This window comes from Ammodytes marinus (genome assembly GCF_949987685.1).
Source record: "Ammodytes marinus genome assembly, chromosome: 20".
In the NCBI taxonomy this organism is placed as follows: Eukaryota; Metazoa; Chordata; class Actinopteri; order Uranoscopiformes; family Ammodytidae; genus Ammodytes; species Ammodytes marinus.
Genome location: NC_137224.1, coordinates 14814448 through 14839513, shown reverse-complemented (window position 1 = coordinate 14839513; position 25066 = coordinate 14814448). Strand labels below are relative to the sequence as shown.

Here is a 25066-nt window from a genome sequence, read left to right as displayed (position 1 = left end):
AGTGATTTGACTTATTTTGATATATAACGGAACATTTTTTGTTTTAAAAGATGGTTTGAATAAAGATTTAGTTATAACACTGTAATGGCCAGAACTCTTAATTTACAGTACGAATCAGCAATACACTCAATGTTATCATTTCTCACTTTATTTAAAGACATTTTGTTAGTTCTTTTGGACTGTGTGGATAGTTCAGGTACAGAACAGTTGGCATCGTCTATAATTCATTGGGTTTCTCTGCATCCCACATTACTGCATCTTTTAACTTGTGTCATTCACCAGCGTCATAATTCTTCTTCCTGTAACACAAAACCAGATTGGGACAGTAACATCACTGGACACTACAAGCCTATGGCACAATAATGTGAGGAAAGGAGCTGGAAGGCGCCACCTGGTGGCTGTGTTTATGTATCCTTTAGAAGTATAGCTTTAATTCTCAATAAAAATGTAATTGTAGCATAAATTGTAATAATAAACTTTATTTTTATAGCACCCTTCATACAAAAAATGCAGTGCAGCAGGTGCTTCACTGTGAAATAGACTTGATAATCGTAAAAAAGTAGATTAGAAATAAAGTTCACTACATAATTCTGTGAGTTGACTTGACAAAATCAAAAACCTTAGTGTAATACCTTGGTCTTTACTGGTACTCGGCTTAAGCGATGCCTCACTGGGCTTTCTGGTGGGCCTTCTCTTGCTTCATCATGCTGGACACTAACTGGTTATGTTCAAAAGCCGGGTAGAAGTGGTTGAAGAATTGATGGATGGTCTGGATCCAAAGCTCCAGTTCACGGCCTTTGGCCTCCATTCCTCGGGTTGACACGCCCTTCTGTTTGCTCGTAGGATTTTCTGTATGCTCTGAAGGGAACGTGACAAACACAATAGACTAACCCTGTGTTCCGAATCGCATACTCTTTATTTTTTTCTATTCTACATACTACATCTGACAATAAAAATAATCTAGTTAGGATGCAGTATGCTTCAATTGGGACATGCTTTTACTTGTTTATTTCATCATTACATCGCGCCTTGATCTTGCGTCTTGCTTTTATATCCGTCACATCCCCGTTTGTTTTCATATTGAGGCTTCGTCGATGTGACGTCACTTAACGTGCTCACCGGAATGTGGGTCAGAATCGCCCAAATAGGATGCTGTTTTCAACACTAACAATCTTGGCCGGATGTAGTAGGACATCCGGGTACTTCTAACTAGGGGTGTGCAGAGACGTGAATATCTGTATCTGTTCAACCAACAAAATGATCTGTATCTGTATCTGGATACACAACAAGAAGTGGGCGTGGCGTATACCGGATGGTTCTTTTACATTAGCCTACATTAAAGGAAGTCACACATACATTGATTTTCTAAACTAATATTCATTGTCAATGCAATTGTTATTCCTTCAAAGCATCAAATTGATTTAATATTGACATATAAGTCAAAAAGTCAGATATATTTCTACCTTTTCATCTCTCTCTCTTTCTTATTGCCCCTCATTTACTAATAAGTGAGTGGAAACATTCTTACTTGCCATAAAAAACTTTGATAACGGAGTTGGTAAACGTTAAACGTTGTGTCGCATAAGATACAGTGGAGCAATCATAAATTTCTAAATTTGTTGTCAGAATACAAAGAAATTCAAGGAAAGAAAATATTGATAAATAACAGCCCAAATCTGTGCGTAGGCTACTCACTGTTAGTAAATGAGGGCCAGTGTTTTACTTTTAACTAAACTAGGATCCCCCTTTAACTGAGGGAAATTGAACAATCTGAAACTGGAAAAAACCTATTTCATGATTTTTTTTAATCTCTATCTCTATCTCTCCCCCTCCCTCTTTTTTTTACTTTTTTTTTTACTAAACTAAGATTTAGTAACAATCTTTATCAACGTATGTGCCAATCTCATAAACCCTAAATAATATCTAGCCTTTCCACAAAGCCATAGGTGATTTTATTGTCAAGTATGCAGTTTCCGATTTTATTGTATGGGTCCTGAAGTAGGCCTAGGCGTCAACGCATTGATTGACAGCTGAAAAAGTACAGGTCCTAAGCATCAGTTTGATGGAAATGTTGTGCTGTTTGAAAGAGTTTAAGCAGTAGGCCTAGTGAATGTAAATACATCGGGGAAGGGCTGACGGTGACTCGGGGTGCAGCATATTCCATCGGTCCTTCTTTTCTCCAACCGGTAGAACCCTCTATTATTCAAGGGATAGGGCGAACGCACTGCGTTTATCAGTAGATAAAAAGAGAGAGACAGCGTTTCACGGGACGCGCCCGGTCCTCTCGTGTCCACCGCAGATCAGCTGTTAGTGTCATTCTACCTGTTGTGTCATTGAGGCGGAACGCGCTGCGTCAATTAAGCGCATAATATTAAAAAAAAATCCCCAAATAATAACGGGACTATTCGGAAATTATCCGTATCCGTATCTAACTCATTATCCGTGCTTATCCGAATACATATTCGGATTCGGGCTCATCCCTACTTCTAACCATCCTAAATCTGGCCACAAGAATCGGGACATCCTAAATCTTTTTTCTACATACTAAATAGTAGAAAGTATGCGATTCGGAACGCAGGGTAAATGTCTCATAGATGTTCATGCCATCTTAAAACCTATATGTTAATACTGTATGCATAGTCACTCGGAATGGCAATTTAATAAGGGATTTTTAGTTTTCAAGAACAAAAAAAACAAACCTGCAGACTGAGGTTTCTCATTGGTGTTAATTGTGAAATCATGTTCACTCTCCAGCTCTTGAGACGTGGACAATTCTGCTGTGTCGATTAATTTCCCTAGCTGTGAAAAGATTACAATCATTATTCAAGCATTAACTACATCACAGTACACTGATACAACTACATCCTTTAAAGGGGTGCAGAGTTCATGAGAAATATCCGACCGACTGGGAGGGGCTGTTTGTGGTTAATTTCTCGCTTGCCTCAGCAGCCTCAAGTGACTGTCCCTCCCCCTGGCCTTCAGAAGCCTGTGGACACTTCACCTGAACTGAGCCCAGAAGCACCTCAAAGAACTCCAGGAATGTGATCTGCAGCAGAAGGAGTGGGACAACAACAATGGTCACACAGAGGTAGGAAAAGGGAATACACCTACAAGAGGTTAAGTAGATGAATGCTAAAGTCCATTGGTGTAAGTGAAATGCAGGTTAGACCTCCACGTCCAGACAGGAGGACCAGTTGCTGGGGTCAGGGTTCTCTGCAGTGATGCTCTCCAGTAGTCTGGCTGTGGTCAGGTTATCGTTCAGCAGATTGAGATCCTGGCAGGGGGGGGGGGGGGGGTCACAATAAACTAATCAACACTATGTCTTAAACATAGTGGGATTTGCACATTGTATACATGTGTTGGACATATTTCAATATTGTTCAATGGGAAACTTTTTACTGCAAGATTTGTATTCCCCCATATATGCTTAATGTAGATTTTAATAAGTCATTCAAAACTAGACAACCCTTTTGGTTTTGTAGAAAGTAACAACAACAGAAATGCATCCGCTTCTTATGTTACGTGGAGAAAATTGAATAAGAATTCATCAATATGCATAATACTCTATTGCACCTTGAACATCCACAGCAGGTGTCGGCAGGTCATGGTCTGGTCACCTCTCTCTCTGACTTTGCAGTAAACCTGGTAGATTTCCCAGCACTTCTGGATGTGGTTCACAGCCACAAATGCCTGGTCCGGCTGCCTATACAGGAAGCCTGTATCAACACAGCTAATGGTTAATGAGCTGCTACTGCATATCATACAGCAACAAGCGAGGAACCTATTAACTGATAATGCCTTGAAAGACACAAAACATCTGCATTAATAACTTAACTAAATATTTATTTGACTTTTTTTGCACTGGATTTATCAGTTAACTGGTTCTGCTATCTTATCTCCCCATTGAGGCTACTTTATCTGTAATAAATCAGTTTGCACATTCCTCTGTCATCAAATATGAGTGTTCAAATGAGCCTACGAAATTATTTTGTTTGCACCTTTTACGTTCATAGCATTAGGAAGGATGTTGTCTGTCAGCAGTTTGGAGAAGCAGGCCGCCAGGTGGTTCTTTTCTGAGCTGTGAAAAGAGGAGATGGGACATTTTTTCACTCAAAATAAGTTTAAGAGGATCAAAAAGTTAATATCTGATCCTATATTGCTTTTTGATTTAAAACTGTGCATCTCCAACTCCCCTGGAGCTTTTTTATACAGTAGTTTGAGAAAATTTGAGGAGCTCTGGAAAAAAATTGAAAGTCAATAACATCAAGTGCCAATGGAAATAGAAGAAATATTTCTGTCAGGACCAAAGGGGTGGACTAACAGACTAACCGATATTGCCATCACTAGAACCATGCTGTTAGTGTGGCTAAAGAACTTGACTGCTTTTCTTAAGAATCCTAAAAGATCATAATTCAGAGATACAAGCATTTCATCTGCTGGTGATGATCTGTAGGGAGTCAAGCCATACACCATGTCCTTATGATAGACGTGGAAGGCCAGAGTCACTAGAGAGCGCAGGAACACTCGGAAAGGCATGGGAGTGAAAGGAGAGTGGATCTCTTCTGTAGTGGCATCTTCTATAAGACACACAAAGGCAGTAAAAAAAAATCAAACGTTAAGCTAAAAAATACTGTACATACAAAGGCTTCAGTGTCCTGTGATTGCGAGTGCCTTCTCACCCTTGATTAAGTGGTCTATTTGTGTCAGAGTGGCGCCGTGATGGTGGATGTGGCAGTCTTTGAGCAGACGCCAGAGCTGCAGACGGGACATCAGGAAGGTGTTGTCCGGGGAGTGGGCGTGGCCAAGTCTGCTGTAGAAACTATAGATGGATTTCAGCTCTTCGTCTTGCCTCAGCGCCACAAACTTCACCTGTTACACATGAGCCACAGAATATTGGCAATAACATGAGGGGGGTTGAATATACATCTTTAGAGCGTGAAGCTAAGCCCGAGGTGGGACCCGACCTGTTTGCGCTCTGTGTCGCGGTTTCTCTCAGGGATTTGATCCAGAAGATGCTCGATGTTCAGAGCCACGTCTGGCCATACGCTGGAGGAATCGCTTAGCGGCCGAGGAGATGCACCTGTAACAACGAGATACAAAAGCGTAAGACGTTGAATCAATGGTCACCTAGTCTAGTGCAATACCACTTTGCTATTTTTAAAGTTATTGATTATTTCACACTGTCCGTTGGTTCACTTAATTTTGTACATTTGTTGACTTATTTAACTGACGGTTACTTTATACACTATTCCTTTGGTTACTATTATTTTTTTATTCTAAATGTTTCTACAGTCAACTTTTACCGCATAGAGGCGTGGGAGCTCTGTTTCCATTTGGGTTGTTTGTCATCATCTGATCGTCCACAAACTCGCCTTCAAAAACATGCCCGTCCTTAAAAGTGAATTTCCCCTTTGAACGACACAAACACAATCACTTTTTAAGAATTGCAGTTACGTTGGAGTGTATTACAGGTGTGTTACGGGATTTGAGAGAGCAAGACTGAAAGTCTAAGGTTGCCCACAGAATAATCCAACAGGAAGGAAATACTACTATATCACTTGATTAACCTTTCCATGTTTCCTATTGTTCCTCCATTTTCCTTCATAGATGGCCCCCCCGGCGTAGTACAAGGCCCCTCGTCCGTGCCTCTGACCCTGGACAAAGTCACCTGTGTACTGATTGCTCTGGGTGTACTGGGATCCGTCGGCTCGCCTCAGGATCCACATGTGCGTGCCTTGTCCATGCTGCCAGAGAAGAAGAGAGCTCACGTGATTTGCATACCAAAACATACATCAGGCTAAGTTTTTAGTATGTGTGCATTGGTGTGCTTACATACCTGGACTCCATTCTGCCACGACCCAACATACTGCTCTCCCAGTTTAATCCACTTCATTGTGCCCTCTCCGTGTCTCAGATTGTTCTTCCATTCGCCCGAGTAAATGTTTCCAGAGGGGTAGCTGTTGGGATAATAGAAGTCAGTCACTCACCTCTGGACAACGTCGATTGCAACTCAAACTACACATAATTAGATGATTTTACTTCATACATACCGTCTCACTCCCCACCCCTCTCTGTTGTTCTTCACCCAGTCTCCTTTGTACCATGAGGTCTTGTCCTGGTTATAATACACTGTACCCTACCACAAAAAGAAACAATTAAAAAAAAAATCATAAAAAGACTATACCTAATATGAAGTAGTGGATCATACATACCTCTCTGTGCCGCTTGCCCTGATCCCACTGCCCTCTGTATGTGACACTGTTGTTTGCACATGTGAAGGTTCCAATCCCGTCTCGTACACCGTTGTACACCTCTCCCTTATAAGAGCTGCCATCCGGCCAGGTGTAAGTGCCCTGGCCCATAGGCACGTTGGACACAAATTCTCCCTGTCGGATTAGGTATTCAACATCAAGATTTTGTTGAGAGCAATTATTACCCCTGGGAAACTCCTTATCTGATCATATTCTATCAGATTTTAACTTAATCAATTTGATTTTATCATTATAAATGTTTCAAAACACAAAGGTTTTTGTAAAGAACTTCAAAAAATGTAATTCACAACAGTTAATATAGTTGGCCAATGTCATTATTGTACCCTACCTCAAATTTCAATCCACATGCCCATGTGAAGACACCCCGTCCATGCATGAATCCCTTGGAAAACATTCCCTTAAAAAAAACAATGCAGTGACTCCATTATCAATTATAAACATTTCTGGTGCGTTTGCAGAAGGTATTTGTGAATTTATTTCAAGCCATGTTGAAATGTATTTCTGTCTTTAGCATGGCAACTGGTTGCTTTTAAAACATTGATTGCTAATTGATATAGGCTAGCTAGGCCTATTGCAGATTGCAATATGAAGTTGTTCAAAAGCACAATTTTACTACAGTCTTCGATGGGCTCAAGTATTCATAAAGTATGATTTTAATATATTGCAGCCTATATTCTATTTCACGTGGTAAAAAATGTATAATGTGCACCTTGTAAATATGTCCTCCTTCAAAACAGGTGACCCCTTCTCCATCACAGATTTCCCCTTCATGTCTGTCAATGAGACAACAACAACATGGTCTACAGCACTAAGTCACAAGGTGTGGGTGCTGTAAAAAAAAAAATAATAATACTAATTAAATAAATAAATACATATACAAATATATAATGAGTGACTTACCTCTGTACAGCTAGGATGAAAAGAGTGGGGAGTTCATAGATATCATCCCCGCCTCGGACCTTGCTTTGAACCGCTGAATTCACAGCGGAGCAGTTCACTAACTTGCTTTTTTCTCTTTCTTTCTGTTGCAGCTCTGCATTTCCCGGCGTAGGCTCCTGTATCTGTTTGCAGTTTTTAAACGAAGTTTTCTTCTTTTCTTTCGCCCTTATCATTTTGTCTTTTTACGTCGTTTATTTTTCCTCTGCCAGCAAGGGCCATCTCCATGGTAACGGTAAACGTATGACGCTCAAAACTACGGCACCCAGTAGCAGTCAAATAGGATAATACAGGTAAACAAACCATAGAAACAAACCAGTGAGTCAACCATGAAACTATTCTAAAAGTAAAATGTATTATACTATCTATGGTAAAATGGAGTCAACTAGTGGTCGAAACTTGATAGTGAACTTTGTCACGGAAGAAATTCGAGGTGGTATTTCCATTTTATGCAACTTCATACTTCTAGGCTACTAACCCTACATCTCAGAAGGAACTGTTCATTACATTTTTAATTTTTCTGTTAGCCTACTATTTACTTTTCAGATCATTGTCCAGTGAAAACCATGTTATATCTATATCTATCTATTATGTGGAAAATGTATCATCTCAAAACTGAAAACAGTGCTGTTTTTGAGCTTTTAGGGATATGTGGTTCTCACAGGACAGCAATGCTACACAAATACAGGCCTATTATAGAATGTGGTGCATTGCTGTAGATTAAACTACGAAACAGTATATTAAGTACTATCTATTATTCCAAAAACATCATAAATGATAGTAAAACACTGACAGGGGCTGTTTACCTGCATGATGAGTTCTTTCCCTTTATATATTTAAAGTACATTTTGCTGCCAAATAGTCTATTTATGCTTTTACATAACTACACTTTTTAATACAGAACCTTTACACATAGAGGAGTATTTACAAAGTGTGGTATAACCTTTACTTAACTATTGTAAGTGTTGGATCTTCCATCACTGTATTAAAAGTACAGATGAAAGAGGCAACATGTCGCAATATATATTGTTTATTTTCTAATAAAATATAAAAGTTTTATTTTTTGATGGAAAATACAAATAAAATCAAAGCATTTCCTAACAGAGACTGAAAAAACCCCAGCAAAGCCTATGCTTTACGAAGCATTTAAACCATACACATATACAGTATATCTAGGGTTTGGACTCTTCACAAACAAACTGGAATAAAAAGGAAAATTCTAGTCATATTGAGCCAGTTTAAAGTAAGATTCTCCATTGGTTGCTTCCTCAGCAAGGTCAGTCTTGGGAGATGACATCCAGGTTAGCCAGGTGTCTCATTGTCGGCCTGCCGTGTGGACAGTTCCATGGATGCTCAATCTCCCCCATGTGAACCAGGAGCTTCTTCATCTCACTGACGCTCAGAGCTGTGCCGATCATCACCTGAAGATCGACATTTGCAAAACAACGGTTGTCAGGAAAAACTGTATAATGAGTCCATAAAAAATGGCTTTATTGTAGATTTTTTGAAAAGGACCATCATAGTGTTTTTATTTTAGATAACTACAAATCAGAAACATCTTACACTGGACATCTTGTGGGTTTTTATTATTTGATCTTCCAAGCAACCATTTGCTTCCACTAATTCAGTACAATATTACAATTAACTTGCTGAGGTTTCAGAAGTGTATTGAGATGCGTACAGGTTCACTCTGATTAAAATGACAGTATGTACTGTATGTTATTTACATTGTACATTCATATTTCAAGGAACTGAAGGGAAATCAATGGATAGTGGAAAGATGGAGAAATTAGGCTATGTTATGCTTTGTAAAACGGTCTGTGGTTACAAAGTAAAGCACAAGCAATAGGCTGTAAATTGCCTATTGCCTAAAACATTGGATTAGCCCTATAAACACTACAAAGGCGGGGAAATAAAGTGTGAAATAAATTTCTGAAAATGTCAGTTTACAATAAGTGTGAACTCACAGATTTTCGACAAGCCCGGGAGGCAAACATCTGGCGGACCCGTGACGGTCGACACATGACCCCTGGGCTGTCACTCAACATGAAGATCAGCTCCTCGATGTCACCTGGGCCAAATGTCCAGTTCTTACTGGTGGGCAGAGACACCAGCTTAACCCTCTCCATCACCTGAGCTACAGTCACAACACAAACTGTTGGTCAGGTATTTGTGATAGGAAATACCCTCTGGTAAATATTTCAACATATAAAATGACAGGTTAAGCGTTCATACCATCCTCATCCACAAGAAATTCAAAGCCATTCTTTCTGAAAATCTCAATGTTCTCCATGAGTACATTTTCACTGACAGCCGTGAGGTGAAGCTTCTGAGGGCTGCAAACGTGAAGGAAATAACAAAATCAGTAAAAAAAAAAGAAAAGAAAAAAAAGAATGTTATTCTGAACAATAAGAGGAAAAATTCATCTTACAGTATGAGTTTCTGCCCTTGGAGCGCAGTGTGCTGCTGCAGCATCTCAAAGTTGTATTTCTCATCCGAGGCGTGCTGGTCGATCATGAAGATGTCCGAGTTGAGCTTGGTGATAATGAAGCCCAGGTTAAACTGACCGATGATCTCCATCTGTTTGAACATGTCTTTACTGCAGGGATGAGAGGAAGATCATTTATTACTGTTGTGGAAATGATACCCCCACAATATTGTTTGAGTTCAGTCAGCAGTAGTTTAATCCTACCTGATCTCTTTCTTCAGCTCCTCCTCTGCACTTTGGTTTTCCCCGGGGTTGATCTGGGCCCTGAAACGTCGATAGCACAGACCGTCTCTGATCTTTTGTTTCTGCGTGTCCTGTAACCTCTTTAGCTTTCCCGACAGCTCTTCTAAAGAGAACTGTATGGGAACTGTCCTCCTCCGTGTGCAGACTGGAGCATCCACCTTCGAGGAGGATCTCTCAAAAAAACAGCTTGGAAAAGTATTGGTTTTGTGTTCTGTAGGGAGATGTGGTTGGTCTGTCCTAGCTCTCTTGGCATCTGGGCTCTCAATACAGTCCCCGTTGGAAGCGCGTGGCTCAATTTGTGGCTCTGTGTCTTCTTGGGCAGTCTCTTCGACTGTTATGTTTTTTACACTAGGTATGTTGGTGGTCGTATCAGGAGGCTGACTTTCTCCCGTTGCAGTAGTTAAGTCACAACTGGACACTGCGCTGTCTTTTTCAGAGTCTGTATCGCCGCCTAAAATCTTTCCGTACCTGAACGTATCGAGCACCGACTTTCCAACTGGGGAGCATGTAGCAAGATCTCTTGTGGGTTTCAAAGGAGATTTTAAACTTGCAGGTTTACAGGTGGGAGTGCTGACAGTGCCCTTAAAAAAAGACTTCAGTGTTTTCTGTGCCGGGCCACCGTTGGAAGCTTTCGCCGTACTTGACTTGCTACCAGAGTTGGAACTGTGGTGACTTGAAAAAGCAGCTTTGAGTCCGGCCAGGTTTAGGGATGACTTTGTGCCCCGAGTCACTGGTGTCATGTTTTCTCCATATCCTAGGTCTGGCATGTTGTCATTGGATTGGTCGACCAGACAGATGTCCGATGCAGATTTTAAATCTAGAGACAAGACAAAACAAAAAAGACACTGGAATAAAAAAAAAAAGTCGAAACAGAATTTTTCCTAAAATGACTCTGCTATAGTATGTGTTGCTATGCAGGTGTCATGATGTGCTCTTACTGGCGCTGGGTATGGGTGTATAGTTCAGGCTGATCTTATTGACTCCAGCCTCAAACATTTGGATGAGAGAGGTCTTCAGAATAGCCAGCAGGAGTTTCTCCTCCTGAAGGAAAATCTGTCGCTTGTCCGGGGTTACGTTCACGTCCACGCACTCTGAAATGACAAAAATATATATATACATATGTATAAATAAATGCTCATGTCATCACAAGAAGTCAGCAAAAATGTTTCAGAAATGACAATGTTCTTACCAGATGCAACCGCTATGTTCAAGGCGACAAATGGATACTGATGTCTGTTATACATATGGTACACTTCATTCACAATTTTGGTCACCTGCGAATTGGAAAGAACAGAGCTGAGGCTAAAGAAATGTAAACACTCCACACTGAATGACAAATATGTAGCAAAACAAAATGTGTAGTGAAATAGAACATGTGTTCACATCAATAAACACTATAAACCTGCTGATTACAAGAGTGTTTTGAGTCATTATAAATGTATGCTGCTTATTAAAATTAATTACCTTGAGGGGATCACATGGCCGATTGTTGATGAAAAAGAACTGCCTGTCCGTGGCACTCCTTCCTACACCATGGTCTCCTCGTGACACAAACCCTGTGATTCTGCAAAAAAGAAAATTCATTAAAAATAGATTAAGAAAAGTTTTGTGGTCTGTTTGCAGAGCTGGCATACACATAGCACTGCCATGCGTGGGTGTGACTTACGAAAAAAGCTGCTTGGGTAGATCTGCATCTTTGAGTCCATATTCTTCAATAATGTTCTCTGCAGGAGACAACTGCTGGAAAGGCAGAATATTCTGCAGCTACAGGACGGACACACAGCAGACAAGGAAATGATATATCATGCAAACTAAGCAAAGCAATCTGACAAACAAATTTGCATATTTTACTGAGGACTTACACTTAAGGTTTTAAGGGTTTAGAAAATGTCTTAAAACTCTTGGATTTTGAACATTGAGAATTAAGTAAAAAAGGGTTTGATTAAGATCTAGGCAGCAATTAAGAATTGAAACTGTTCTCCCATATCAGTAATATGGTCAGACAGACACCTTGAGCAGCCTGAAAAGACACAGTATAGTCAAGAAACCAATGCTCCAACCTGTTTAGGACCAAATATGGCCCCAATATTGTCTCTCATGTTGTTGCTGCCGCCGGTGCCAAGGACCGTGCTGCGCTTTCCCTGACCATTTTGATTGGAGCAGGTAATGCGCACTCCTGTAGAGATGATACAGTAGGAGTGCAGGACATGTATCATTTTGGCATACTCCTGAAAATACAGAACAAATGACATATGTGGCATTAAAGGTGAATGACAGTCAATGGTCATTTAACTAGACACCATTGATTGGCGCTAAACTAATACATGCAAAAATACTCAATAAAAATAACTTTACCCATTTGAGTTATGATTACTGTATAGTTAAATATTTTACTTTCACTGTTTGAAATCTGTATGAACATTCACGTGCTTTTGTATGCTTTTTAATGTGTTACATTTCTACAGACCATTATCATTTTTCAAATGTTTCACTCTTTCTATCCTCCTTCCATCCACTTGGGGGTTTGTGTGCTTGTGGAAAGCCCGGGCATCCAGGGCTTTTTTGTTGCATTTATAACCTATATGTTGTCAGACTCTGAGATGTTGAAGTTATGAGTTCCCACCAGACCACCATGAAATGATAAAATGTAAATAAGAAGTTCACTGTCGTGGATAAACCAATTGAAAGCAAGCGTCAATAGTTTGATCTTATTGCCATGATGTCTCCCCTATGATTTTATGGTTTTATGTTCTGTGTTTTGTATTTATGTATGACTATTTGTTTGTTGTATGATGGTGTTTTTTTTATACTGCTGAATGCAGAACAAATTGCTCCTCGGGGACAATAAAGATGTATCAAATCAAATCAAATTCATTGCAAGCAGATTTTATATAACATGAATGGTAACTAAACTATCAGGAGGAGTTTTGTATAAAATGTATGAGATGTGTTGCCTCATATTAGACTAAAAATGGAAACATGAGAATGATCCTTTAATGACTGACCTTTTTAATATTGCGTTGGAACTCCTTGTGTCTAACAGGCAGGGTGTAGAAAAGCTGCTGCAGGCTGACCGTGGTTCCCTGCTGCCGGGGATGGGGCGTCCGCTGTGCCAGGTTCCCTTTGTGGTCAAACACCATCTTTGTTCCCACCTGGCTCGACTCATGGCACGTCACCACACTCAGGTCACTGGAGCAAGGGGAGGGATGGAGGGAATTTTAGCAAAGGTGATTTGGCCTTATGTTGCCAAACCAATATGTGTGTGTTTAAGTGTTTTACCTCAGAGCGCACAGAGAGCTGAGGGCTTCACCTCTGAAGCCAAACGTTTCAACGTGGATGAGGTCGGAGAAATCCTTCAGCTTTGACGTGTGATGCTTCAACGCTGCAGAAGAGACAGAAGAAGTTTTCAAAGATCCGGTCTAGTTTGACTAACAGTAGGGAGGTAAACAAAGCTGCCACTCACTCAGTCCTTCAAAGTTGGCTTCCTCTACTCCTTTGCCATTGTCTGACACTTCAACTAGCTCGGCTCCACACTCCTTCAGACGGACATCTGGAACATGAAACGATGGGTGATTCTTTAATTGCTCTTTTCTGACAATGTATGATGATATTATCTCATCTTATTTCACGCTACATCAATATTATTGTTCTATTATTGTGTATTTTCATCAAAGATTGAACTTTTTTGAGCAGTGCCTTTGTGCATCAACACTTACCAACGTTGGTGGCCCCTGCATCGATGCTGTTTTCCACCAGCTCTTTGACAGCAGTTGCAAGAGTCAGCACCACCTGTCCTGAGCAGATCTGATGCACCGAGTGCCTGTCAATGGCCTTGATGGCTCCAGCAGGTTCAGAGCTGTAGGCAAGTCAGATAACAAGAGACAAAACATCTGAAAATGTGCCTTCTCCTCCAGACCTCCACTTACATTTGCATGGACAGATTTAGCCATGTGCAGCCAGCTAGAAAATATCTGCTTTAAGCTCCTTACACCCAAGGTTCTATGTGATGATGACTATATGAGGATTGAAGAGATAATGTCAGGTAATGTTGTACTAAAGTAAATACTAGTTTGAGAGTGTGCTGCGGCCATGCCAAATTGTCAAGTGATTCTGCATTATTGAACTCAAGTTTGTTCCTTTGGATGTAGATAATAAATAAATAATTATAAAAAAAAAAACAGAATTCCCAGTAAGGGGGGGGGGGTGAAGGTTCGTAATTCACAACAGCAATGGCTGGTCCTGGACTGTAATACATAATTAAATATGGTGTGCAGTGTAAAAACAATACAATAAAAACATAGCCTTTCTGCAGGGCCTATGGTAAATACTATGGTAGCTAACTTACCAAGCCTCAGACATCTTCAAAGACGGTCATTCAGGAAATTTAAATATGACTCCAACTATAACAGAGAAAGATAGATACTAACATGCCGCCATTAATGTACATGTAGCCAGTTTGTTTCCACTAACTAGTGATACAATTTTTAGTGGACCTGCTTCACAACTTCATGTTGTAAACACAAATGTGAAGCTGTACCGCGCGGACTACCACGACTGTTCACGAGCATCACTCGTGCGCATAACCGCGCAGTACAAGTAAAGCACTTTTCTCATAAAGGTCGAGAATGTAAAACTACAACCTCTCCAGACACACACACCTTCAAAGCGTTATAACAGCGTAAAATAAATTTATTTGCTTAATATAAATCAGCATTACGTAAAAGTTTGCAGTATTTCATCACGGAACCACGCGAATGTTTGACCTCCGAGATAAGGGCGCATGTGCATTTTACTGATATTGTAAAAAGCGAATAAATCGCTTTGTGTTGAAGGGTCAGTGTCAATTATGCTGTACAATTATATTTATATAAGAACAGTAACCTCTTATTCATTAAAGGCTGGCTGTTTGATTAAAAAACTATTTTTGATCATGTATTTATTTTCTTGCAAGTCAAATACGTACATTGTCGAACGGTCCCTCCACGTGTGTTCACATTGACTTAGCATATGGGACTCGTAAGAGGACGCATTCGGTGTCTCCTTTTATAGATTTTATACCATGTAAACAGTTGGGGGGACCAGGAACTAACCAGCAGGTGGACATATCTTGTTGAAATGGGTTAGGATTGCAGCTGAAGTTTAACTTTGATAAATCGTATTTTTGTCACGCAAAATAATGTACAGTTCGATATCCGGCGAAGGGCTCCTGCGGTCGGAGGAACGTTCTGGCAGCAGTGGCAACCTCCTGGTCCACCACAACGTTAAAACCACCATGAGACAAGAGGTCGAGAGTAACGTTAGTCTGTTTAGTTTGTCAAGTGAAGAGGACGATGAGGTCCAGTTTGACAGTAAGCAGGTTTTCTTCTTGTAGCCTTATTAATGTCGCTACCTGACGTGTCGAATTGTTTACTGAACTTTTGCCGTCTGCTTCTGAGTAGTTAGCTAAGACTTTCTCACAGCCAGGGGCGTAGGTAGACGAGGAATTTAGACCATGTCAGGGACTTTACTGTAAGTCCCCCCCACTCCCGCCCAATTCACCTGCTGTATAATAGCTACCCCCATCTTTGAAAATAGCCTTTCAATTATTTGTGTTTCCCCTTACAACTTATTTCGTGATCTCTAGAATAAACAAGTCTTATTTCGAGACAACCTTAAAATCAACCTGTCAACCTAAGAGTTAATTTCTGCTCCAATTTGTGCAATCGAACTCATCCGTAAATTGCATCATAGGTTTGGGGCCTCCCTTTTATCACTAATACATTGAGAGTTGTATCCAGTCTGCACAGTAAAGTAGACTTCAGTGTAATCCTGTTTTAACGCCATTATAGTAGCCTACATGCTAATACACTTTTGGACAACAAAATGCATTTTCCTTGTTTTGGTCTTCCCTCAACCTTAGGAAACTTAGTCATCCTACATAAGCCTGGTAGTGTCAGACTGCAGACTATACAACTCCAAAGAGAAACTGTGACCTTTACATCAGAATTAACTCCTCATTGTACTACATATTGGACAGTCCAGTCCTGTTCTCTATTTCTTGAAGAGATATAATGCCAAACCAAAAAAGGCCCCTGAAGCTGTCTAATTTTACATTTCAACTGGTACAGAGATTTCTCCCAGAACTGTTGCAGTCTAGCGTTATGAACAAATAGACAACCTGATGTGTTTATTCCCCCATTGCTAAACAGAGATATTCACCACAGTATTGTATTGGTATTAGCTCTTAGTGCTATTTATTCCAATACACCCCAACACTAAACTAACAGGCTTAAAGTGGATACTCCAGCAATGTGATATTGCTATTTAAAATATAAGGGGCCAACATCAGGTGCAACCTAATATGCAGCTAAATATTATCTTATATTAAACACTCTCTGTCTGTCCAAGGCAGCCATCTTTCATACTACACGCCCTCAGTTTACAAAGTAGGTTTTGTGTCAAATGTTTAAAGCCTTGAGACAAACTCAAGGATTACCCTGATGACATCATCAGGGTTAGTTTTTCAGACTTTAGAAAGCTCCCACCAGTGTCACAGCAGACTTGACACAGTTGAGCAGTACTCTCTCCATTAGGATTGGAATCGACCTTTAGGTGTAAAATCGGGAGAATGCCCCTTTACCCTTCATCTTATTCAAACTTGCAGTTGACTAAAAAGCTTGCTTGGTTCTAGTGACATTATCGTGATGTAAGAACAAGTAAAAAATGTCATCCAGCAATGAATTTTCTGTTTTAAAACATGTCAAGACCTGCCCCCTCAACACATCTTGTAGTCTGTTGGAAGAATAAAGTGTCGGGCAACTCCTTCCCGTTCTGACACAATGACGTTCCAGAATTCACGTGTTTATACAGTAGAGTAGGTGGAGGAGGCTGCCTGGTGTCCGCTGGACCAGGCAGATAAGCATTACTGCCGTGCACGCCCCCCTTATGTATAAACAAGATGAGCATATTTGCCTTGGAGGTTGACAGGATTATCATTAGTGCAGCTCTGAATGATTCATATTGGACCATAATATTTTTTATTAAGAAAAATGGATCTAGCAGACAGGAACATTGTTGAAATGATTGCAAAAGTTATTGAAGAAGGTAAGACTAATTATAACAAATGTATCATGTACAGTATGTGTATGTGTTTAACATTCAAATATAATCTAAAATGTATTTTGTTGTTGTGCTACAGTGTCCAGTCTGAGTCCTTTTAAGTAGTTTCATTGTAGAAGTTATGTAAGAGAAAAACAAATTTTTACCTTATATTCTACCACAGCTTCCTTTATCTAATTTATTTTTTATTTTGAACAATCAGCCTCCGACACAGATGATAGCCGCGAGGTGTTGATGGCTGGCAGACGTTACCCCTCCATCCAGGAGTTTGCCACGGCCATCCCCAACCACCTTCTCCTCGGCTCCCTGCTGGAGCACCTGTGCTTCGTCTACGAGAGCAATCCGGTGCGCTCACGTATGCTGTTTAAAGGTTGGTGTTGACAACAATAGGATTCTGTCCCTGAAGTATTCTCAGATGATGATTCGTTATTAACTCTAAATTTGAGTTTCAAGTTATTTTGTTGTTTTCCCCTCTCTGACAGTCATCGGCCAGCGCTTGGCTGCCATGAACCTCCTCTCACCTTTGGCCATAAGTGATGAGTTCAGCACCGTCAGACTCCAGCACAACCGGGCCTTCACTGAGCTGCTTCAAGCTGCCAACTCCTCGCTGTATCCACAGGTGACTGGACAAGTCCTCAGTTGGTCGATTGGGTGCCTTTTGTTGAATAGATCATTATAGTTTTTGTACTGGGTAAAATAGACTTTTTCAATAAGAGCATTGCTCAACGCAGGAAACTAAGTTACAGTTTTGTAAACTGGGGTGTTGCATCAACACTTTATTGTTTTTTGTTTTTTTACAACTATGTATGTGTTTATCTCATTGTGCAGGGGCAACAAATCGTAAACACACACAACCCTGCTGCTGGAAGGTAGGCTATGCTTTGAGTAACTTTTAAAGTTGTAAATGTAATATTTAAAGTGTTGTGTGATATATGTTTTTTTTTTTTGTTGCTCCCAAAGACCTAAGGAGGGGCTGTTTCAAGCTCAGACGTCCCGGTATCTCAGTGAGTTTGAAGAAATATGTAGACTTGGAAAAGGATCGCATGGAAAAGTTTTTAAGGTATTTTACTGCGTTTTACTGCTTTCTACTTTTTTCCCAAGAAGTCCCGTAAAGAGGTTGAGTTGATCAATTGTGTTTTTTCTCTGACATAATATTGTAGGTCACGAACAAATTGGATGGGCAGTATTATGCAGTGAAGAAAATTCTTATCAAAAAAGTCTCAAAGGAGGACTGCATTAAGGTGGGCGGTCAGTGCTTTATCAGTTTACCCCACCCTGAATACAAAGATATAATGGACTCATTTGATTATTCTGTGCTGCTGTAGGTCCTAAGAGAAGTCAAAATGCTGTCCAGCCTGCAGCACGTTAATATTGTGGGTTATCACACAGCGTGGATGGAACATGTTCAGCCCACAACTTGTGAGTATTTAACTAATCTACTACTATATTGCAAAAACGTGCCTAGTCAACCTTTTCCACATTTAATCAGTCTCTATAATAAAAGCTTAATTGCTCGGAAACTGTCATGTATTCTCAAAAAGACCTGTGATTAGTTTGTTCATTAAAAAGTTACTATAAGCTTAATGTGAAAAACAACTCTGTTGCAGATACTGAGTCTCTCCTGCCTGCTCTTGAATCACCTGGACTACAAGACAGGTAGAATTATTATTATATATTTTTTTGAAATTATTCTTTTACTTTTTTCTTTAATTGTCAAGTTTTGACTTTGCAATAATAGTCTTTCTTTCTTTCATATGCAGTTCTAATGAGAGCCCCGACAGCAGGAGCAGCAGCTCCTCCATAGTTTTTCAAAGCCTCAGTCAAACACCCTCAGATGCTGCCTCCAGTGTCAAAGTAACCCAAAGACAGACCGGGCCCGACAAAGCTCTACAACCCGCCCCAGAGAGGGGACAAGGTCCCAAGCTGGTGCGCCGCTTCCCTGAGAACTATGTCCCCTGTGTGTTCCTGGGACAGCGGAGTCCCATCAAGGGCTCCAAATGTCCTGCCTCAGGGTGGGACAGTTCAGCTCTGTTAGAGGAGGAGGAGGAGGAGTCCAGCAGGAGTAGCATCGAACTGAACAACAACTCCTTCCTCGACAAGGAATGTCAGCAGTTGGCCGAAATTTGGACCACAAAGCCTTCCATAGAGGTGGGTGCTAGTGATCGAACAATTAGAAAAATATTTTAAAAAATGCGCCTGTTTTATAGCTTTAGGAAATAAAGAAGCTTGATTTGTCTATCGTGATTGTACACTGAAAAATAAAGGTTTTGGGTTATGCATGTGCAGGTCCAGTTCCACCTGATGCTCTACATCCAGATGCAGCTGTGTGAGCGCTCGCTGAAAGACTGGATCTCTGACAGGAACGCCAAGCCCAAAGAAGAACAGACCTCAAGATGTAATTGTTTAACACATAAATTACTTTACAATACTAGATTGTCCCTTTACAAATGTTATTGGTTTGTACCATCTATCCATATTGATTAGAACAACACAGCCTTTGATAAATTATCAGTTTCTCAGCATTTACATATGACTACTAATGTAATATAATTAATTACTTAATGCTGATAATATGCTGATAATTTCTTTCGCATCTGCTCTTAGAAACATACTCCTTTAAAAATATATATTTAATATTATCATTTTGTATATTCAGGTCCATATGGATGTGTTGATACCGAACACACACTCAGCCTGCTGAGAAGGATCCTGGAAGGAGTGGAGTACATTCACTCCAGGGGAATCATGCACAGAGACCTGAAGGTGAGGTTTGCTTTGATAGACTTTTGTTTGTAACGTTTGAGGATATCACATGTACACTTTTGCATTCGTATGCCGTGTGCATTGACACACTGTTTGTCAACTGGGCGCCATTCCAAAGAAGTCATTCAAAGAGTCCTGTTCATGGTCTGTCACAAAGGAAATGTTGTGTACATTCTCCCAGTGGTTCCATACAAAGTCATATAGCCTCTCGGGCAGGATATGTTTCAACTGCTCTGTCTTGTCTTGGACGTGTTTTAGATAAATGACACACTTGCACATATCCTTTAGCCTGCGTGGCTGCTGAATGAGTTCTAGTAGTTGGTCTCTCTGTTTGAAGAAACATGGCAGTGTCAAGCTAGAGGGCAGGTGGCCGTTGTGGTTGTAGACGGTGAGCGGGGAGGTCAGACTGAGGAGTTTGACCAGCAGAGAGCTTCTCCTCACATTGGGCCTGTGGTTCAGGAAGAGGAACAGACAGCTCTCCCCAGCTTCACTCACTTTATTGATGTGAGCTCCATACCTGAGCAGTAGATCCACCAGCTGCTTGTTGCCCATGCTGCACGCCTCCTGTAAAGGCGTCTTTCCAGCTTTGTTCACCGGGTCTGCCTCGGCCCCACGCTCCAGCAGCTCAGATACACAGCCTATGTCCTCATCCAGAGTGCTCTTCATAGCCAATGCCACAGTGGCCAGGTGCAGGGGAGTGTTCCCAGAGTCCCTCACCCCCTTGAAAACAGAAAATAGTTGTGTTGAATTTAATCCACATCTTTTGACAGTAGGAGGACTGAAAGTGACAGAAACTGGCGGTCACTTATGAATTTTAATGCTCAGAAATTATTTTCAAAGCTGTCGTGTTGTTTGTCACCAAGAACAACACGGACATGCAATGAAGATGTGTTCAGGAAAACCAGTCAGGTATGAATTCAATGTTTGTTTGTTTTTCATGTTTTTGGCAAGTGAATGTCCATAAAACAGAAAATAAAGCCCAATTAAGACTGTACAAAAAATTGCATTTTAATAAAAAAAAATGTTTTGGTTTGGTCTACCTCAGAAAAGAAATAGTTGAATTCAGACTTACACTGTGGGCGATTTGTTAGATGGCATGTGGCCTCAAACAATACACCTTTAATGTATTTTACTTGGCAACATTTCATGGATTTTGATGAAATTTGATTACTTTTGAGTGATTTCTTTCATTTGAGTTTAAGCCAGAATATATTAGAGCAAATGCCTACTATCCCAAAAAAGGAGACCACACAAACCATGTTGATATCTGCTCCCTCCTTGATCAAGCTGGCTATAATGTCTTTATGGAGGACCCCACAGGCCATGTGCAGGGGCGTCATGCCACCACTGTCCACTGCGTTCACATCAGCCCCATAGCTGGACAGAATATGGACAGCAGGCAGAGCAGCGTAGCACACTGACAGGTGGAGGGCTGTTTGGTGACTCTCTCCCTCCACCTAGAGAGGAACCACAAGGAAGACACACCTTAGGCAACGCATATCAAGAAGAAGTATAACATATATAATTGCATAATTCATTATCTTTAAATATGTTTTTCTTAATGAAGGCTTTAATCTAAATGTATCAGACATTTAAACATTACAAATTACTCGTGCAAGTGACACGCCATGTGAATCGTTTTTGCACCTGTGCGTTGACGTCAACGCCAAATTCACAGAGGAGCCGCAAACCGTCTTCTGCCTTTCTGCGCACGTCCATCACAGCAGTCTGGAACTTTGAACCCGCTTTGGGCCAAATATTCCGGATGCTCGGCCAACGGGCTATCACCAAGTGCAGAGCTGTTCGACCGAGCTTGTCCCTGAGACAGAGGTTGAGACAGTGAAATTGCTACAAATAACAGGAACTGTTACTGGGTGTCACTTGGCATGAGTAGATTTCACTTCTTCTTAAACTATCTCAGCAGAAATTACCTAATGTCAACACAAGTTTTTCTATTGATTTTTTTCAGGCTAATACCACCTTGGGTAACACTGCTGTATTGTAGGCGTGATGTTTGGTGTGTGTGTCCGGGTGTGTGTGTTTATCCAGACCTAATTTCAGGGTCCGCCCCTGCTGACAGCAGGCTCTGCATGCTCTTTACTCTTCTTAAGAGGCAGCCAGATGAAGGGGAAGAGTAGCAAGGCCCTAAGGCAAGACAAGATGAGACAAGACAAACTGGAATACTGCAGAGCACATATTTTTGGAGGCTAACATACCTGAGGAGTACTTTTAACTTTTTTCTTTCATTTTAAAAAATGTAACAATCATTGGATCATAAACCCATGACAATTGTGAGTAATCATTCTCGCTGTCTACATGTATGTTAATTTCTATATGATTTGGCAATACTTAAACAAACTTTGAACATGTTTTAACTCGCTTGTCATTTTTGTAAAACAAAATGTAGCATTTACCTCCAAGAAAACACCTCCGGATGCACCGTCTTGTACTTCCATTAGAAAGTTGCTTAGCACGTATGGAGTGCATGTCCTTTTGGACATGCACTCCATACGTGCTAAGTCCTCGTCCATTACTGCATTATATAGAATTCATTGTTGTGAAACGTGATGTTACCGCTCGTGTCCTCATACTCCTTGCTATCCACTAACATGCCCAAGCATCACAGCTTCACTGCCGTCTGTGTGCATATTTGTGGAAGGTGTGTGCAGGTTGAAAGATGGTTATTCTGGTTTGTTGATGCACGTTTCCATGTCTCCAAAGGATGTCAGAAAATGTTGCAGTTTGAGAAGGAAATAATCAAAATGCCTTTTAGCTACTTCTCTTTTCTAGGTTTGGTAGTTTCAGCAGCTACTTCTGTTTTCTGTGTCAGTCAGATTATCATGTAGGTTTGAGAATTACGTGTCTAAGTCTGATGTACAGTACTGCCATCCTGTCCCAACTGATAACCTCTAGCTGAGCAAGGGGCCAATTATAGGGACTGTTTACACCCCCTTCTGAGACACTTACTGTTCCAGTGCTTGTGGTATTTCAATATTTAATAAGTACTTTGTTAAAACTAACATGCTCACCTACCCATCTTTTAAAATGCTGTTAATAAAATACAGTTTTTACAAATCTAACAAGGGTAGTTTATGTGATGTTCAGCAATTGTAATTTCCTTAATCTCCTTATTTTTGTGTGTGTGTGTGTGTGTGTACAATGGCTTCATCTAGTATCTGCACAACACTCATATAGAATATATCTTCCCATCAGAGCCTTTGGGGGGGAGGGGGTATTAGAAAAAAAAAAATCTTTAGAATGTGATTTTAAATAGTCTGAACCCTTAAAAGTGTTGGTACCTCCCCTAATATGTTGTATAAAAAACTTTGGACATGTGCATTTTTACACCCACTGTATAGAGAATATTGTCTTTTTTCCACCACAGCCAAGGAACATTTTCCTCCACAGTCATGACCGCCATGTTCGGATTGGGGACTTTGGTTTGGCCTGCAGGGACATGATAGCGGACGGGCATATGAGCACTGCCTCTCCCAGCATTGGTAAGTAATGCTGCACCTCCCATTATTATTTTCACGATGACACAGTTCCGCACAGACTCACCAGTAGATGGAGCTATTTGCTATAAAGTAATGTTTACTTACTGTTATTTTGCAGATCCCTCACACACTACAGGTGTTGGCACTTTTGTGTATGCTGCACCAGAACAACTGAAGGGCTCCCATTATGATTCAAAGGTAAACATATTAATAATACTGACAACTAGAATTAGATTAATTCTACATTGTTCTACATTTTAATTGATCAACTTTATCACGCAGATTTATCATTGTCATCTCTTTTGGAAGATTTTTTTAAAACAATTGTCGGTTGAAACTTTGTTCAATTTCTTGCTCTTTCAGTCTGACATGTACAGCATCGGAGTTCTGGCTCTTGAGCTATTCCAGCCCTTTGGGACAGAGATGGAGCGCGTACGGACCCTCGGGGACCTGAGAGATGGGAAAATCCCAGAATCGTTCTGCCAAAGATGGCCAGTCCTGTCTAAGAACATCATAGAGCTGACGAGTAAAGAGCCCAGTGTACGACCCACCGCCAGCCAGCTACTACAGAGTGAACTCTTCTGCAGTAAAGACATAGTACGTACTACGTAGCATATCAAAATATTTTACTTCTAAAAATCAATTTATACCCTGACAACCTTTTGTGCTATAATAAATAAAAGATACCAGTATTATAGCTGTAGTGCGTAACTTCTGTTGCCCCCATGAGGAATTCTGAGTAATAACAAAAACACTGTTGGAGCATCTACATGAGGAAAGCCTTCGGTGGCTGCGCTTGGATTTTGTACCTTCTGCTGTACTTTCAGGTTTTTTCTTAGCAGTAGAATCAACTACTGAAACATTTCATGGGCGCTTCCTGGGATTTTTCTGAGCTCCTCCATCAGAGTCAGGGGCGACACCAGTTTGTAAATGGTACCATACTGAGAAATACACAGTTTTGTGGAGCTGATCAACTTAATCAACTTTGTGTCATCAGCGATGCCTTGACTGACATTCATATAAGAAAAAGTTACGCACTATAGCTTTAACTGCCTGGAAACCAATCTAAATAACATTTAAGATTACTTATATGTCAAATGTGTAGCTAGCTTAAGGTGTCACCAAAAAAGTTCTCTGTTTTTCTGATTCAAATATTTTCATTTCCCTTCAGGTGATCCATGGGTTGCAGAGAAGGGTTGAGGAGCAGGAGGATGAGATCATGCAGCTGAGAAGACAGATCAGTCAGCTTCAGAGCTCACAAGTCACGGTTCATTTTTCTGAATCGGACGAGACCTGAGCCTTACAAAATCTGAAAGACTGTCAAAACTAGAGTTATTGAACCACTGCTGTACTATGTTTTTAGTGACTTGGTACAAAGTGGTACGAGTGTGTCAGTGCGTGCGAAAGCAGTTGAGTGTGTCTTGTGCACCTGAATGTAAGGGTGCTGTTATTTATCTTCATTCAGCTGTTCAATAAAACATATTTCTGCTACGTCGTGTGGGATTTCTAAGAAGCAATATGTGATTATTATTGATAATTTATGACAGTGCCCTGAAAGTATTACACTTGTACAAAATGAAAACGACTGTCCTGTAAGCAAAATGTATCCTGAAGATAAAGCAGCCTATCACCAAATCTGAAAGCAACTGTGGCCTACTTTATTTCACTGTGGGTACTCAGTCATCTGTATTGAAAAGGGCATTTCATCATAGACAACAGTTTGTGCTGCGAAGTGTATTCGGTTTAGTTCGTCCAAAATATTTATCTAT

General features: G+C 40.6%; 4 protein-coding genes across 5 annotated transcripts; 1 reads left to right on the top strand and 3 right to left on the bottom strand.

Annotated features, from left to right (window-relative positions):
- Positions 1-271: 271 nt before the first annotated feature.
- On the bottom strand, positions 272-7384 carry rsph10b (radial spoke head 10 homolog B; the record flags this gene model as incomplete). Its single annotated transcript, XM_080048557.1, has 18 exons — positions 272-299; positions 672-858; positions 2700-2799; positions 2942-3046; positions 3170-3274; positions 3574-3716; positions 3999-4078; positions 4469-4577; positions 4680-4869; positions 4965-5080; positions 5304-5409; positions 5568-5744; positions 5837-5957; positions 6051-6136; positions 6213-6386; positions 6601-6669; positions 6982-7045; positions 7173-7384. The coding sequence occupies 18 exons, from the start codon at positions 7382-7384 to the stop codon at positions 272-274; spliced, it is 2172 nt and encodes a 723-aa protein (XP_079904683.1).
- A 932-nt stretch (positions 7385-8316) lies between these two features.
- pms2 (PMS1 homolog 2, mismatch repair system component) lies at positions 8317-14399 on the bottom strand. Of its 2 annotated transcripts, XM_080048574.1 has the most exons (15): positions 14285-14399; positions 13656-13795; positions 13403-13489; positions 13219-13321; positions 12945-13128; positions 12000-12167; positions 11606-11703; positions 11404-11503; positions 11129-11213; positions 10878-11030; positions 9901-10756; positions 9640-9807; positions 9444-9544; positions 9176-9345; positions 8317-8629 (listed from the first exon to the last, which is right to left on the bottom strand). In XM_080048574.1, the coding sequence occupies exons 1-15, from the start codon at positions 14296-14298 to the stop codon at positions 8486-8488; spliced, it is 2571 nt and encodes an 856-aa protein (XP_079904700.1). In that variant the 5' UTR covers positions 14299-14399; the 3' UTR covers positions 8317-8485. The 2 variants fall into 2 exon arrangements, with proteins under 2 accessions (XP_079904700.1, XP_079904701.1); XM_080048575.1 differs by lacking the exon at positions 8317-8629 and having other exon boundaries at positions 9190-9340.
- A 555-nt stretch (positions 14400-14954) lies between these two features.
- eif2ak1 (eukaryotic translation initiation factor 2-alpha kinase 1) lies at positions 14955-24788 on the top strand. The gene is made up of 15 exons (XM_080049377.1): positions 14955-15287; positions 17240-17407; positions 17520-17656; positions 17866-17906; positions 17998-18097; positions 18198-18278; positions 18363-18456; positions 18645-18693; positions 18798-19185; positions 19324-19432; positions 19694-19800; positions 23186-23300; positions 23416-23495; positions 23661-23894; positions 24469-24788. Exons 1-15 carry the CDS (start codon positions 15116-15118, stop codon positions 24592-24594), a joined length of 2001 nt encoding a protein of 666 aa, XP_079905503.1. The 5' UTR covers positions 14955-15115; the 3' UTR covers positions 24595-24788.
- LOC307267139 (ankyrin repeat domain-containing protein 61-like) lies at positions 19807-22326 on the bottom strand. The gene is made up of 5 exons (XM_080049378.1): positions 22215-22326; positions 21852-21945; positions 21448-21619; positions 21057-21257; positions 19807-20520 (listed from the first exon to the last, which is right to left on the bottom strand). Exons 1-5 carry the CDS (start codon positions 22285-22287, stop codon positions 19897-19899), a joined length of 1164 nt encoding a protein of 387 aa, XP_079905504.1. The 5' UTR covers positions 22288-22326; the 3' UTR covers positions 19807-19896.
- Positions 24789-25066: the final 278 nt, after the last annotated feature.

Coding starts and splice junctions, on each gene's coding strand:
- pms2 (XM_080048574.1), bottom strand. Junction 13,490..13,655: donor TGCAGGGGCCACCAACGTTG/GTAAGTGTTGAT, acceptor TTCATGTTCCAG/ATGTCCGTCTGAAGGAGTGT. Junction 11,504..11,605: donor CTACCCAAGCAGCTTTTTTC/GTAAGTCACACC, acceptor TCTTTTTTGCAG/AATCACAGGGTTTGTGTCAC.
- LOC307267139 (XM_080049378.1), bottom strand. CDS start 22,287: ATGCACTCCATACGTGCTAAGCAACTTTCTAATGGAAGTACAAGACGG. Junction 21,946..22,214: donor CCGGAGGTGTTTTCTTGGAG/GTAAATGCTACA, acceptor GTCTTGCCTTAG/GGCCTTGCTACTCTTCCCCT. Junction 20,521..21,056: donor AGGGAGCAGATATCAACATG/GTTTGTGTGGTC, acceptor TCTGTTTTCAAG/GGGGTGAGGGACTCTGGGAA.
- eif2ak1 (XM_080049377.1), top strand. CDS start 15,116: ATGTACAGTTCGATATCCGGCGAAGGGCTCCTGCGGTCGGAGGAACGT. Junction 18,279..18,362: donor CAAAGGAGGACTGCATTAAG/GTGGGCGGTCAG, acceptor GTGCTGCTGTAG/GTCCTAAGAGAAGTCAAAAT. Junction 19,186..19,323: donor CCACAAAGCCTTCCATAGAG/GTGGGTGCTAGT, acceptor ATGCATGTGCAG/GTCCAGTTCCACCTGATGCT.